At 50.3% G+C, this 14,149-nt stretch overlaps 1 protein-coding gene across 7 annotated transcripts in view; it reads left to right on the top strand.

Moving 5' to 3' along the window:
• The window catches only part of PIEZO2 (piezo type mechanosensitive ion channel component 2), a 252,980-nt gene that overhangs the window by 226,024 nt on the left and 12,807 nt on the right, over positions 1-14,149 (top strand). For 4 of the 7 annotated variants that reach the window (XR_015153974.1, XM_086373218.1, XM_086373217.1 and 1 more), the window contains 7 exons: positions 5,858-6,187; positions 6,439-6,697; positions 8,161-8,343; positions 10,931-11,183; positions 12,151-12,283; positions 13,308-13,455; positions 13,547-13,761. Coding sequence is in view for 5 of the 7 variants with exons in the window: in XM_086373218.1 (XP_086229344.1) it covers positions 5,858-6,187; positions 6,439-6,697; positions 8,161-8,343; positions 10,931-11,183; positions 12,151-12,283; positions 13,308-13,455; positions 13,547-13,761 (1,521 nt within the window). In the remaining 2 variants the exon portion in view is untranslated. Of the gene's footprint in view, positions 1-3,349; positions 3,592-5,857; positions 6,188-6,438; positions 6,698-8,160; positions 8,344-10,930; positions 11,184-12,150; positions 12,284-13,307; positions 13,456-13,546; positions 13,762-14,149 lie in introns of those variants that run through there. The other 3 variants (XR_015153975.1, XM_086373219.1, XM_086373221.1) reach the window with 2 other exon arrangements.

Raw genomic sequence — 14,149 nt, 5'->3', positions numbered from 1 at the left:
AGTTAAGTCAGATGAGCCTCCTGACACAAAATGAGTACCTGTATCGAGAACTGCATCTTCAATGCCTTTAAAACGCTGTTCCACAAAGTATCTTCTGTTCTAGAGTCTTCTGCCACCTGTTGCTCTCCATCTTCTTTCAGAAATTTTACTGTATGATTAGGAATCGTAAAAATTTGAGAAGTGGTTCTGTGGGCCCCACCTTCCGAGTTGTGTGGTCACACCCCTGCTTTACACGGGCCCCTGCACTGACCCTTCCCCGGGGCTGCACTGTGTGGGGGTTTCCTCACTTCTTCCTTAACAGACCCCTTGAGATGTACTGTTATCATCCCCATTTGACAGGGATGTGAACTTCTTATGACAGTGCATAAGGCTGCAGACTAGTTCCCAAAGGGGAAAATCACACATAATTACACATTTTTCCCCATAGAACTTCAGGCGTTTCACAGGCTTCCTGAATTTTACGCATGAGCCTGGCTTAAGAATAGTGGCTCCAGAACCAAACTCTCAACCCAGTGAATCAAACAGAAAATTAGAACGTGAACTGAAAATCAGTTGTTCATAAAGTAAACATACATGATTCCTGGATTAGTAACTTTCAGCTGTGTAACAACTGATAATATGGTTAGTTAAGAAAGTGAGTAAATATTGTAAACCACAACTTTAGGAGGGATAAGAGGAAAAAGAAAACAAAGACTGGCTAAAACAAAATCAAGTAACTGCCTTTAAATCTGATCCAAGATGACAAATCTGCCCCCATAGTCAAAACCTGTGAGGTGGGAGATATTAAAATTCATTGATTGCCTTTTAACAAAGACTGTCAAAATACTCCAACATTTTTAAATGGTCAATCCATCAACAAACTTACTAATAGAAAACCAACACCTTTAAAATTATTTTCAATGTCCTTTTACTCATTATTTGTAATGTGAAGAAAAGGGAGACACAATATTGGTCATTTATGCCCTTAGTAAGGGAGTGAACATATTTTCCTTCTTCTTAAAGGCCAAGGAAAACTTCCATTTTTTTGTTGTTCTTGTTTAGGAAACTTTCAAATTTCCAAACAATTGTGTGTCTGCAACAGAGTCCATAGGAAGCCACGCTGATTTCTGACGAAGCAGTGGTCTTTTCTGGGAGGGACCCCGGTGTGGGCATTTGCCGTCAGCACACCTATGCCCTGGGGCAGGTAGCATCACCCCCGTCAGGGGTGCGGGGACCCACACGCTCTATGTGGCCCAGCCCCTTAAGGACCCAACCTGCAAGGAGTTGTCCCACCCGCCCCATCTCACCCACTTTTCCCTTCAGCAGACAGTAGAGTAGGAACCTAACAAATGTGCTTATGTTCCGTTTGACTTACTGGAACAGTCACGATTTCTTTCAAATCCAGATGTATGAAATCAGATATCCTCTACCTTCCCAGAAAATAAAGTTCCTTCAGGAAACATTGGTGACATTCCAAGGAATATTCCTAGATACATGCAGAGTGTTTATTATTTGAGGTGTGTGCTGTGTGCCCCTGGGATGGCTCCAATGACCTGAGGACATCAGTTAGATTTGTCACCTGTTTTTGTAAAGCTCCTGCTCATCCCTTTCAGTTTTAAAACTGTCCTGGATTGGATGACAAGCTAATCCACTGCAAATAACCCAGTAGTGTGGGGTCTGAGGGCGGGCTGCATGGTGGCAGAAATCACCCAAGAATTAACAAGGTAAAGAGGACTTTGTGGTCAGAGCATTGATTCCACACAGAAAATCGGGCGGGTCAGGGTGCACAGCCTCTTTCTGCTGCAAACTCCTCAAAGGCTGGGGGATCCACCTCTGAAAATATGAAACAGTACGGAAGCTCAAAGATCTAGTTCCCTCATCTCATAAATGATGAGACTGAGACCCAGAAGAAGGGGAAGGGATTTATCTAAACCCCGGCAGGTAATCAATGTCCACTATGTTTCTAGTTCATCTCACCATTATCTCCTCTTTTTATTCAGGATGAGTTGGCATCAAAAGGAGTTAGGGTTGTTCTTTAAAATCCTTATTAGAGACCGTTTGGTTGCTCGCCTTGTCCCTTCCCTCTCCCATTGCTGGGTCCTGTCTTGGCCATGTGGCTGTGACATGCAGTCAGGGTGTTCTCCCACAGAGCACTTGGGTGTGGGGGCTGCTATGACTCTGAGAACCTGAAAGCCCTTTAACAGTTCCATGAGCGCCTCAAATTCCCCACCCCTAAAGGGGACCCCAGAGGTCACTCCCTCATATTGAATGGTTTCCATTTCTGCCCCCACAGTCACTGACTAAGGGCACTTACTGTGTGGCCGGCACACAATAGGTCCCCTGGTGCAATCACTAGAGGCTGATGTTCATCCAGTAAATCAGCTGTCTGTAACATGAAAGGTCAGCTGGGTCACTCGCTCTCAGGCTGGAAGCCAGTGCCCCAGGAGCCTCCATGTCAACAGCTTCAGGGGGTGTTCTTCTCTGGGGTTCAACTCCACATGTGAACTGCAATCATGCCTCCATCTGAGCTGTTGGCTGCTACTGGGATCACCCAGTAGCAGCTCAGCCCTGAATCTGCCTCAGTTTCCTCCCTGAGTGTCGAGTGACAGGTGCTGAGGATTCAGCCAGTGGGATCTCACCCTGCTGACATCTGCCGAGACCTAGAATGTGATCACAGAGAAAATCACTCATTGGGCTCAATGAACAGTTAACAGACCAGATGCCCTGCCACTGCTGGACTTCCTGTGTTGTTGCCTTTTTACCATTTCTTTTCTTTTCTTTTCGATGTTGGTTTATATCCAGTTGCATATCAAACCAGCATCTCTTCTCCAAGCCATCCAGTTTGGCTCGACTGAATATCACTCAGAAAATGGGGTGGAAAATTCAGTTTGTTGCAGTCAATCCTGAGCTTCCTTCTTTTCTTTTGGAAACCATGTTGTTTAAATGGCATTCTTATATAAATTTTACTTGAGCAGGTATTTCTGCTTAAGAACTGAACTCAGGATTGGGGAAGGGGGGCTCTGAATAAAATATATTTCCTGTCTTTGAAAAAAAAAAAACACCTCAGCTGTACAATTGTAAAGATGAATTTTGCTCTGTGAGAGACAGGTCAGGACTTGTCATTATTCTAGTTCCCTGTCCCACCCAGAGAGCAACACTTCATCCTTTGTCAGCAGTTCTGTTCCCAGCCCAGTGCTATCCTGTCTCATCTTCCCTTCTCTGTCCCGGAGCCCCGCTGCGGTGGCCGCTGTCCGTGGTGCTGGAGTGGCATGTGGTCTGCTGCATGGCGGTATCTGGGTCTCTGACGTGTGTGACTCCTGTTTCCGGCGCTGTTTTAACACTGTGTCTCTGTAACTGTTTGCGCTGCTAGCTGCTACACGGAAGCAACCATGCTGTTCTCAAGGCAGTCCACCCTTGATGATTTAGATGGACCAGAAACTGTGCCTAAAACGAGTGAGCGCGCTCGGCCCGGGCTCCGTAAAATGCTCAGCATGGATGTGTCCTCCTCGTCCGCCGAGAGCACCAGCTTAGGCTCCAGGTGCTCACCCGTGCATGCTTTGTCTGTGACCGTGTCAGCCCCTTCCGTGTCATTGCACAGATGAGTTATTGTGACCTGTGTGTTTTCGTTCACTTTTGTCTTAAGAAGGTGCATGACTAATGAAAGCATAACCAGCATCCTTCCTGGGACACAACTGGTCGTTCCCAGGATAGCGTTCTATTCAACTAACCGCTCTTTGCTTTTTGTCTGTTAGGAGTTTCTTAAAAATCCTACTATAAACATTCTCCTCCATTTTGTAAGTATTTCACACTTTCTATTTCCAAAGGAGCAAGCATGTTTCCTCCTTGGTTGAGGGTGCCTGTAGGCAGTCCTCAGGGGGAAAAATGGGTCAGGAAGAGTAGGAAACTTTCTCATAATTTTGTCCAAAGATCTACACAGTAGGAGTTAATCCCAAATCCTGTATGTAGTCACATTTGGTCAATACAGAATGAATTTGTCCACATGCTACATGCCCAACTGACATGCAAGTTAGAATATATTCAACCATTGTTTTTAAAATAATATTATTATGCAGTAGAATGTATTACCTTGGGAGACCTTAACTTGTTTGGTTTGGGAAAGATTACTTTGGGCTTATGCTTTCTCATTAAACCTCACGATAAAAACTATAATCATGCATAGAAATGAAATCACTTGCTTAAAATCCAAAAGCTGTTCTTTGAAAAATCAACAGGAGCACAGAAGCACAAGCTGTATTGTGCTTATCCTGACACCAAATAACCACCCAAATAACCCACCCCTAATCTAAGGGCAGTGTCGGCAAGTCAGCTGTCTCCAGCAGCTATGTACGTATGTACATTCAGAGCTTCAGGAGGCTGGCACCTGGCGTTTCAGGGAATGCCATGGTCATTTAAGATGTCCTCTGGTGGGCACACGCTATGCCATTCCAATCTGCTGATTCCTGAACGTACCAGGATTTACCTGAATCACTTTGGGGTCAGACCTCATCAAAAACCATAAAGAGCATTCTTGTGATAGGTTATGGTCCCTCTGGAAGTTAGAACCTGGTGTGGGGCTGGTTCCAGTGGTCTGAAAACTGTGAACTGGGTGACCAGTCAGTTTCACGGTCATGTCTAATCAAGGTAAGTCTTAGCCAAAAGCATTGTCTTGGCATTCTGAGACCCTAATGTGCTGTAGGCACATGTAGGGCCAAAGTCCTGGGGCCCTGAACAACCCTGAATTAGGATCAAGAGCTCATGCAATTCTGGCTCTTCAGTCTCAAGGCTCAGCCAGATGCATTCATTCATTCATGTGTGTGCACCAGTGTCCATGACAAGAGAAATGGGTACAGTCTGCACCTTTAAGCGTCTCAGCGATATGACCCCAGCTGCTCACACACACCATTTAAGGAGCAGCACCTTCTCAGAGCCTAACAGCTGATCATTGCACACCCCGTATACTCGGGATCTTCAGGTGACTTTTCCCCCTCTCTTCAGGGCCGGGTGTGTTGAGGTACACAGCACAGCAGGCAGACCTTGATTTCACGGCTATGGCTGCTGTACTTTTGTTTCCAGTGTTTTTTGCATGAACCTGTCAGGAAGAGTTAAGAAGGGGAGGAGAGATGCAAAAGGGAAGACAGGACACAGAAGTAGAGTAAAGACCAGGACAGAGGGGCTCCTGGAAAATGAAGCTGGAAGAGGAGCTGGCAGCGCAAAACCAGTGGGAGGAGAAAGCGGAAGGGCAGTCAGAGGGGAGGGTGGGTGCAGCCCCAGGAGAGACCCTGGGGCAGAAAGTGGTGGGCGGGGCTTCCATGTGCCAGGTGGTGGGGAGCCAGGAAAAGCACGATGGTGAGCGTCCAGTCAGGTGTCAGAGGCACCAGTGAGAAAAGGCACAGGATGGAAGTGCAGGGAGGAGCCAGCATAAACAACGAGGCAGGCTTTGTCTTGCCAATGGTCCACCATTCTGGGCCTCCCCTTAAGGGTGTGGGGTCTGTTGAGAGTAGAGTGCATCTTTGTGGACCTGTGGACCCAGCCAGTTGAGACATCTGCTTTCCCTGAGTACCTTTCTTTACAATCTGTGCTCTGGGAGGTGCACTGTGCTCACTGTGTCTTGACTGGAAATAAACAGTGGGCCTGCTGCCTAGGACCATCGACGGGACTGAAAAGTTATGCACGAGAGGGTTTGGCGCCCTGGGACCTGCCACCCAGCACCCTTCCCCCGTCTCTGCACCCAGACATGATTATCCAGAAGGAGCAAAGCAGATGGAACGTGGGGAGTGAGGAGGCATCCCCGCCACGTGCCTGGGTGCGTGGCCATGGGTGCCGCAGGAGGCTGTAGGGGTTGCTGAGGCCAGGCGGTGCCCTCCGTGTCTCCTGACAGCGAGCCCACGCAGTGCACGATGCTGTACTCGCGCCAGGGGACCACGGAGACCATCGAGGAAGTGGAGGCTGAGCAGGACGAGGAGGCGCCCGAGGGGGCCCGGGAGGCCGAGTCCCCACAGGATCCCACGGAGGATGGTGACGTGGAGGCCCCGCCATCCTACAGCAAGGCTGTCAGCTTTGAGCGCCTGTCCTTCGACTCCCGGGACGACTCAGCCGGCCAGACCCACATGGAAGTCAGCCCGGATGACAGCCGCTCGGATCGGCTGGAGGCCAGCATCCTGCCACCTCTGACCCATGAGCTGACAGCCAGTGAGCTGCTGCTGAACAAGTAAGAGCTGCGGCCACAGCAGTGGAGCTGGGAGTGACCCTTAGTGTCCACTGGGCTACTGGGTGCAGAGACCACGTGGAAAAGGTCCCCCCAGACATTTAGAGCCACATGCGTGCTCACCTCTGTCTCTGTAACATGACAGGAGGTTGACAGCACAGGACGCCTGGGGACCCAGGCAGCAGGGAGGGGTGGGCAAGGTCTCGCCACGTGGAATCAGTGCTGGGGAGGAACTGAGGCCAGTGTTCTGGCAGGATGTTCCATGACGACGAGCTGGAGGAGTCAGAGAAGTTCTACGTGGGGCAGCCTCGCTTCCTGCTGCTCTTCTACGCACTGTACAACACGCTGGTGGCCCGCTCTGAGATGGTGTGCTACTTTGTCATCATCCTCAACCACATGGTCTCCGCCTCCATGATTACCCTCGTGCTGCCCATCCTTATCTTCCTCTGGGCCATGCTGTCCGTCCCCCGGCCCAGCAGGCGCTTCTGGATGATGGCCATCGTCTACACGGAGGTAGGCGTCCCTCCAGTGGACCTGCCTGACCCCTGCTTCATGTAAATAGTCAGTTAGAGAATCGTCTTAGGTCAGCATGTGATTATAACCAGCAGTTGTTGGTGCTGAGAACTATAGTTGTCTTTTCACATCTCACACCTCACACAACATAGAAGCTGATATCATTCCATAAAAAAGGAATAAGGAACAGCCTTTATGAGATTAAATAATTGGCCCAAAGTGGGCTTCCCTGATGGCTCATTCGGTCAACAATCTGCCTGCAATGCATGAGACCCAGGTTTGATCCCTGGCTTGGGAAGATTGCCTGGAGAAGGAAATGGCTACCCACTCCAGTATTCTTGCCTGGAGAATCTCATGGACAGAGGAGACTGGGGGGCCACAGTCCATGGGGTTGCAAAGAGTCAGACACAACTGAGTGACTAACACTTTCACTTTATCCAGCTGGTGAGTGGTGGGGGAGGCTTTTGAGGTCTGGTGTCTGCCCTGTGATTTTTTTTTTTTGCCCTGTGATATTGACCAGCAAGACGGTAAGTACGAGGCAGACACAGGCACGGTGCCAGGGCCATGAATGGTCAGTGAGTGGACATTGGATCAAACAGTACAGTGAACACTTGAAATACAGTTGGATGCAATTAACCCTGATGATACAGACATTGGAGGAGTGTTTCAGAGTCAATCTCTACAAACATCTCCACGTTTATACCCTGGGCTGGCAAGGTTTTGTTTCATTTGCTTTTATTTCTTTTTGAGGAGAACTTCCAGTGAGCAATAAAATGCTGAGAGGAAAGAGAGCAGAATAAAGTGAAAACTATCTATAGTGCCTGTGCAGTTTTCTCCTAAAGATTACAAACTAAAGCCATACTTGCAGAATAAAGATCCTGCTGTTCACATTTGTCCTAATGACCTCATTTAATAGCTGAATATTCGTATAAGTATCTAACTGAATCAGCACAAACTAGCCCTTGCATGCATGCTAAGTCACTTCAGTCATGTCTAACTCTGTGACATTATAGACTGTAATCCTCCAGACTCCTCTGTCCATGGAATTCTCCAGGCAAGAATACTGAAATGGGTTGCCAATCTCTTCTCCAGGGGACCTTCCCAACCCAGGGATCAAACCCACATCTCTTATTTCTCCTGCATTGGCAAGTGGGTTCTTTATCACTGGTGCCACCTGGGAAGCCCAGAAACTAGCCCACTCCCTGACAATAGCAGAAGTCATTTGAGCCAAGTCAGGAATAACCTCCACGGCCCCGATGTGTCTGTAGTCACAGGCCCTGGAGGTGTGGTTCTGGCCTTGTCCTGAAGTCAGTATCTGTGGAAGGAGAATTCGTTATTCCACATGCTGTGTGCATTCCCAGCACCAGAAATGAGACTTTTCCCCATAAGTTTTGTATCACTGTTCCTCGTCTAGAACTATTCTTAAAGGGCATCATTTATTCTGATTTCTCACATCTGTGCAGGTGGCCATTGTGGTCAAGTACTTCTTCCAATTTGGGTTCTTCCCCTGGAACAAGAATGTGGAACTGAACAAGGACAAGCCTTACCACCCACCCAACATCATCGGGGTGGAGAAGAAGGACGCCTACGTGCTCTACGACCTCATCCAGCTGCTGGCGCTCTTCTTCCACCGCTCCATCCTAAAGGTACTGCCCGCCCACCAGCCCTGGGCTGTCCCCAAGCACCCAGCGCTGGGATCGCACTGCCCGCCCACCACCCCCGGGCTGTCCCCAAGCACGCAGCGCTGGGATCGCGAGGGGCTGGGGGCCACGGGCGAGGTCTGTCTGTGTGCGCTTGTTTTCTTTGTTAACAGTTTTGTTCATTTGTTTTCTCAACACTGTGTACTCAATAATGGAGTTTGTGATCAACTGGGGGAAATTTCCCCCTATTTCTACTCTGGGATGCACGCATGCATTGTAAGTTGCTTTAGTCATGTCTGACTCTTCTGCGACCCTATGGCCTATAACCCTCCAGGCTTCTCTGTCCACGGGATTCTCCAGGCAAGAATACTGCAGTGGGTTGCCAATCCCTCCTCCAGGGAATCTTTCTGACTCAAGGATCGAACCCACACCTCTTATGTCTCCTGTATTGGCAGGCAGGTTCTTTACCAATAGTGCCACCTGTGAAGCCCACCCTGGGATGAAGGCCCTGATTATCTCGTGTTTGTGGGAATTGCCTGAAAGGTGTGTGGTTCTTACCACTGGATCCACCAAGTCTTGCCTGAGTTGAAGGCAGATCATTGCGGGGCTAGAATTTGAGGTCTCCTCTCCAGCCTGACCTTGGCCCACCCCCATTTAGGAGCATTGCTTTTCTCATGGTTTTTGCTCTGAAACCCCTGGTTTAGTGAGAGACTGCCCAATGCATAGGCCTTGGGATCCTAAGCTGTGCTCCCAGAGAGGCCGCTTCTGAGAAAGCCATACCTGCATTGCTCTGGGAAGACGGGTCTGCAGGGTAACTTTCTTGGGATCTGCACATCCTGTCATCCTGCTGAGCATCTGTGGGGTTCCTTGTCTCAAACACTGTGAAATATAAGCTGAACCTGTGATACGCTACTTAAGTCTACACATTAGAGATTGTCATACAGCATGCCTTGGATGTATTGATATGCCTATGGTCAGAATCTCACTTTCCTTCTCTTGTTTTAACTGTGTCTCCTTGTATTGATATAACATGTCTTACATTCATTTTATCAAGTAGTATCTTTGTTAGTTCCTTTTCAGAACAAGCTTGGACTAAGTTAAGGCACACACATGCCACACCCAGCACAGCGAGTGAGAAAGACCTGAAACAGGGGTGAGCGAGTAATGGAAAGACAGACATATATAATTTGGCAAGCGGGAGTCAAGGAGCCCTCTTGCTGTCCATGACAGAAGGACAAAATGGCTCCTTTCAGCCCACACTTTTATTGGCAGAAGTCACATGAGATCATCAGGGAATAGCTATACTGGGGAGTTTGATTAGCAAAGGCTCTGCTGTTGATCAGGAACATCTTGTTTTGTTTTCATGGGGATGGACGCAGGGGTATGCAGTGAAGTGGAGCAGAGACCACGTCCGCCCCAAGAATGTCCATTCAGTATGCTTACCAGGACAATCACAAGGGCGCAGTTTGCCGCACCCTCAAGTCATGGGACAGGTTCTGGTCTCTGCTCCGCCAGGCTGCAACACACACATACATGCACACACACATACGTGTAAATGTGTGTTTGACCTCTATCCCACTTGCTGGGCTGTTTCACACAGGCTTTTACCTATGTGGACTATGACCAAGATCTTCCCTCTGCCTTCTGTAACCTTGCAAACTGCCAGTCCCTAATGCTCCATTTGGCTTGGGGAGGCGGGGGGTCTTTCGTGAGTCACTGGGGTGTGATGAGTTTGCAAAAGTACATATAGGTAGATAATAAGCTTTCTTAGGATCCCTGAACTTGCTTTGGTTTTCTAATCTTTTTTAAAAAAATTTCAGCTTTGTTGATGTATTGTCATCCAGTTGCTAAGTCATGTCCAACTCTTTGTGACCCCGTGGACTATAGCACACCAGACTCCCCTGTCCTTCACTATCTCCTGGAGTTTGCTCAGATTCGTGTCCGTTGAGTCAGTGATGCCATCAGACCATCTCATCTGTCACTTTCTTCTCTTCTTGCCCTCAATCAGGGTCTTTTCTAATGAATCAGCTCTTCCCATCAGGTGGCCAAAGTATTGGAGTTTCAGTTTCAGCATCAATCCTTCCAATGAATATTCAGAGTTGATTTCCTTTAGGATTGACTAGTTTGATCTCCTTGGTGTCCAAGGAACCCTCAAGAGTCTTTTCCAGCAACGCAGTTTGAAAGTGTCAATTCTTTGACATTCAGCCTTCTCAAATCTGTACATGACTACTGGAAAAACCATAGCTTTAACTGAAGGATCCTTTGTTGATGTATAATTGGCCAGTGAAATTGTAAGGTATCAGAAGTGTATATGTGGTGACTGATAAGCGTGTATATGGTGAAAGGACCCCCGTCTGGTTAGTTAACACATCCACCACTTCCTCGCCTGCCTGTTGGTCGGTGTTCTGTGGGAACACTTAGGTCGTGCTCTCCTAGCAGTCTCCTCTGTCCAGCAGGGTTGTTGGCTGCAGTCGCCCCGTTCGACGTGTGGTTTCCGATCCTGAGGGACACGCTGGTGGCCTGGATGTCACGGGGCTGAGTCCCAGCCTCTGTCTGGACAGCGGACTGAGCTGTCCCTTTCCTGCCTCCTCAGTGTCACGGCCTCTGGGATGAAGACGACATCGTGGACAGCGGCTCAGACAAAGTGGACTCAGACGACGAGCTGTCCCTCGGCCATGGCAGGAGGGCCTCCTCCGACTCGCTCAAGTCCATCAACCTGGCTGCGTCCGTGGAGTCAGTGCACGTGACCTTCCCCGAGCAGCCGGCTGCCGTCCGGAGGAAGCGCTCCAGCAGCGGCTCCCAGACATCACAGGGGTCCAGCTTTTCCTCGAATAGGTCCAAGAGAGGTATTGCTGCGTGGTGTCGCTCTAAGGACCCCTGAGCAGAGTTACTCCCTGGTGCCAGGGGTCAGGGGCAAGGGAGCTGCGTGCTGTCAAGGCAGCAGATACTGCGATGTGAAATGAATGTACTTTGTAACCAGACAGAGTTCAAATCCTGGCTGAGCTGTGTGGCCTGGGGCGCTCACATCCCTGTCTAGGGTGTCTGTCTGAATTCTCCAGCCCCCACCTAGGACAAAGGTTTCAGGTGTTGGTGAAAAGTGACCAGCACGCTGCCTCGTACCTAGTGAGTGTCGGACACAGGGTAGTTGTCAATCATACCCAGAGATTCTGCCGGGTGTGCCCAGAATGCTGTGCATCACAATTTATTTTGAAAGTGCACTTAGATTTAATCAATAGAAACTTTAAGTCAAACCACCTAGTTTTTTCCCACGTTAGTTACTAATTTCTTACCGAACAGCCAGTGACAGGAAAATACACGTGCGTCACCCCTCTTGGGGTAACTGCGCTTTTGTGTTGCCAGCACTCCTGTCTGCAGCTCTCCAGACCCTCTGTATTCATCTTTTCTCTGGCCAACACTGGCAGGCCATCTCATATTGGTTTTACAGTTAGAGAAGTTTGGTCCTGAAAAAAGGCATGGTCCTGGACCTGGGCTAGAAGACCCACGACCAAAACCTGGGACCCCACTGAGCAGGAGAAAACTGCTCCCCAGTCTAATTCTTCCTGGGACAGAGGTCCCACAGCCACCCAGGAAGGAGGCAGGTGGGTGTGGAAGCCCACGGACGCCTTTGGCCGTGCAACTAGAGTAGGGGTGCAGATCCCAAGTTCTCCGCCGCTGCTCTGACAGGCTTCTGTGCATCTTGCCCTCTAACCAGCCTCCAACTGTCCCTCTGTCTTGGAGCTGGTGGGCTTCTGCGACAGTTAACGGCAACAGACGCACAACTCAGGGCGCGTCTCAGTTCCTTCTTGTCTCCAGGCAGCACGAGCACCCGGAACAGCAGCCAGAAAGGAAGCAGCGTCGTGAGCGTCAAGCAGAAGAGCAGACGGGAACTTTACATGGAGAAGTTGCAGGACCACTTAATCAAAGCAAAAGCCTTTACCATAAAGAAGTGAGTGAATGAGTGAGGATACCTGGGGACTGGGGGCACTTCCTCAGCAACAGCCCAAGGCAACATGCTTGAGAAGTGACCTCTCCCATCAAAAGTGTCATCAGCTTTGGGCAGAACAAAATGCCCCACCATGATATTGCTTTCAAGAATCACTTTCCAATAGGATGATTCGTTTCTATATCCATTGCACTTCTAAACACACTAGCTCATGGTATATAATTCCAGGCACATGAATGAGTCCAACCAGACAGGCAGTGAAGTCAAATCAGAAGGTCCTCAGAGATATGCTCACCCTCTAGAGGGAAGCCGAGGTGCATTCAAGAAGTGGTTTGTCCTTCATGCAGCCCAGGGTCACCAGCCAAGGTCACAGGGCCCCCCTCCCAGGTATCAGGGAGGCAGACCGGCAGCAGACGGGAGTGAAAACAGGGCCGGTGCCTCAAGGCTGGTCCTGAGCCTGAGCTCTGAGACCAAGGGCTGTGCTCACCTGGACATGGTCTTGAATTACGGACCATGAAGAGAAGGGACAGAGGCTTGGCAGACAGCCAGAGTGGAAGCACAGGGATGAAGGAGGCTGAGCCCCAGAGCCCAGGATGATGCCTGGCCCTGGGGACAAGGGCGGAAAGGGGAGGAGAGGGGGCTCCTGGCATCTACCGGGGCCAGCAGGACCACGGGGTCCTGTCACTCTCACCGCAGCCCTGTCCCTCGGGTCTCGTTACACCTTTTACAGAAGAGGAAAGCACACAGGGCTCAGTAGCAGGATCCAAGTCTCACAGGTGGAGAGCAACTGAATCAGGGCACAAACCAGCCCCTCGTTTCCAGGGCTACCATTCCGTTATGCTTCCGGACAGAAGCTGTGAACTTGTGCAGAGTCTGTGGCAGAGCAGGGGCCCCTGCCCCCAGCGAAGTGTCCTGAGGCCGGAGCAGGGGAGGGCGAGCTGTGCGGGAGGGCAGCAGAGGGCAGAGTGACGGGGTCTCTGGGGGTCCTGCATTTCCACCCAGCCCACACTGGGCGTCTGTCCCCTAGGACCCTGCAGCTCTACGTGCCCATCAGGCAGTTCTTCTACGACCTCATCCACCCCGACTACAGCGCCGTCACCGATGTGTACGTGCTTATGTTCCTGGCGGACACCGTGGACTTCGTCATCATTGTCTTCGGCTTCTGGGCCTTTGGGGTAGGTGGGGGACCGAGGCCACCACACCGCGGGGATGAGCGATGCTGTCCTGTGGGTGCGTCCAGGACTGAGCCTGCGGTCTCCTCCCCAGAAACACTCGGCTGCGGCCGACATCACGTCCTCGCTGTCCGAGGACCAGGTGCCGGGGCCCTTCCTGGTGATGGTGCTCATTCAGTTCGGGACCATGGTGGTGGACCGGGCGCTCTACCTCAGGAAGACTGTCCTAGGAAAGGTCATCTTCCAGGTCATCCTGGTGTTTGGGATTCACTTCTGGATGTTCTTCATCCTGCCTGGCGTGACCGAGAGGTGAGGCCTTGGGAACTGGAGCTGTGGGGGCACTTTCCTGGAACCCATAGGGGAAGGAAATGTTTTGTAAGGATAAGCGCATAGGGAAGGAGAGGATAGGGGTTAATCAGTACCACTGCAAAGTCAGGGTTAAATGCAAGTGCATTGTCTTACAGCTTTGCAGGCCAGGGGGCAGACCCAGGCCTCACTGGACTGAAATTACGATGTGGGCGGGACGACGGTCCTTTCTGGAGAGTCCCTGGAGAATCCATCTTTTGACCTCTTCTAGCTTCCAGAGATGCTCAGGGTCTCCTCCTCCTTCTCCAACCCTGTATCTCTTCCTTGCCACATCTCCTGCCCACAGCCGAGCAAGGCTGTCCGGCTAAGGCCTGTTTGTGGGGCCCCCTGG

The sequence above is a fragment of the Bos grunniens genome, chromosome 24 (genome assembly GCF_055505025.1).
Source record: "Bos grunniens cultivar Pamir isolate PY7600 chromosome 24, Bosgru_T2T1.0, whole genome shotgun sequence".
Taxonomy (NCBI): domain Eukaryota; kingdom Metazoa; phylum Chordata; class Mammalia; order Artiodactyla; family Bovidae; genus Bos; species Bos grunniens.
The sequence above is the reverse complement of the archived record's forward strand: the minus strand, read 5'-3'. Positions and strand labels throughout refer to the sequence as shown.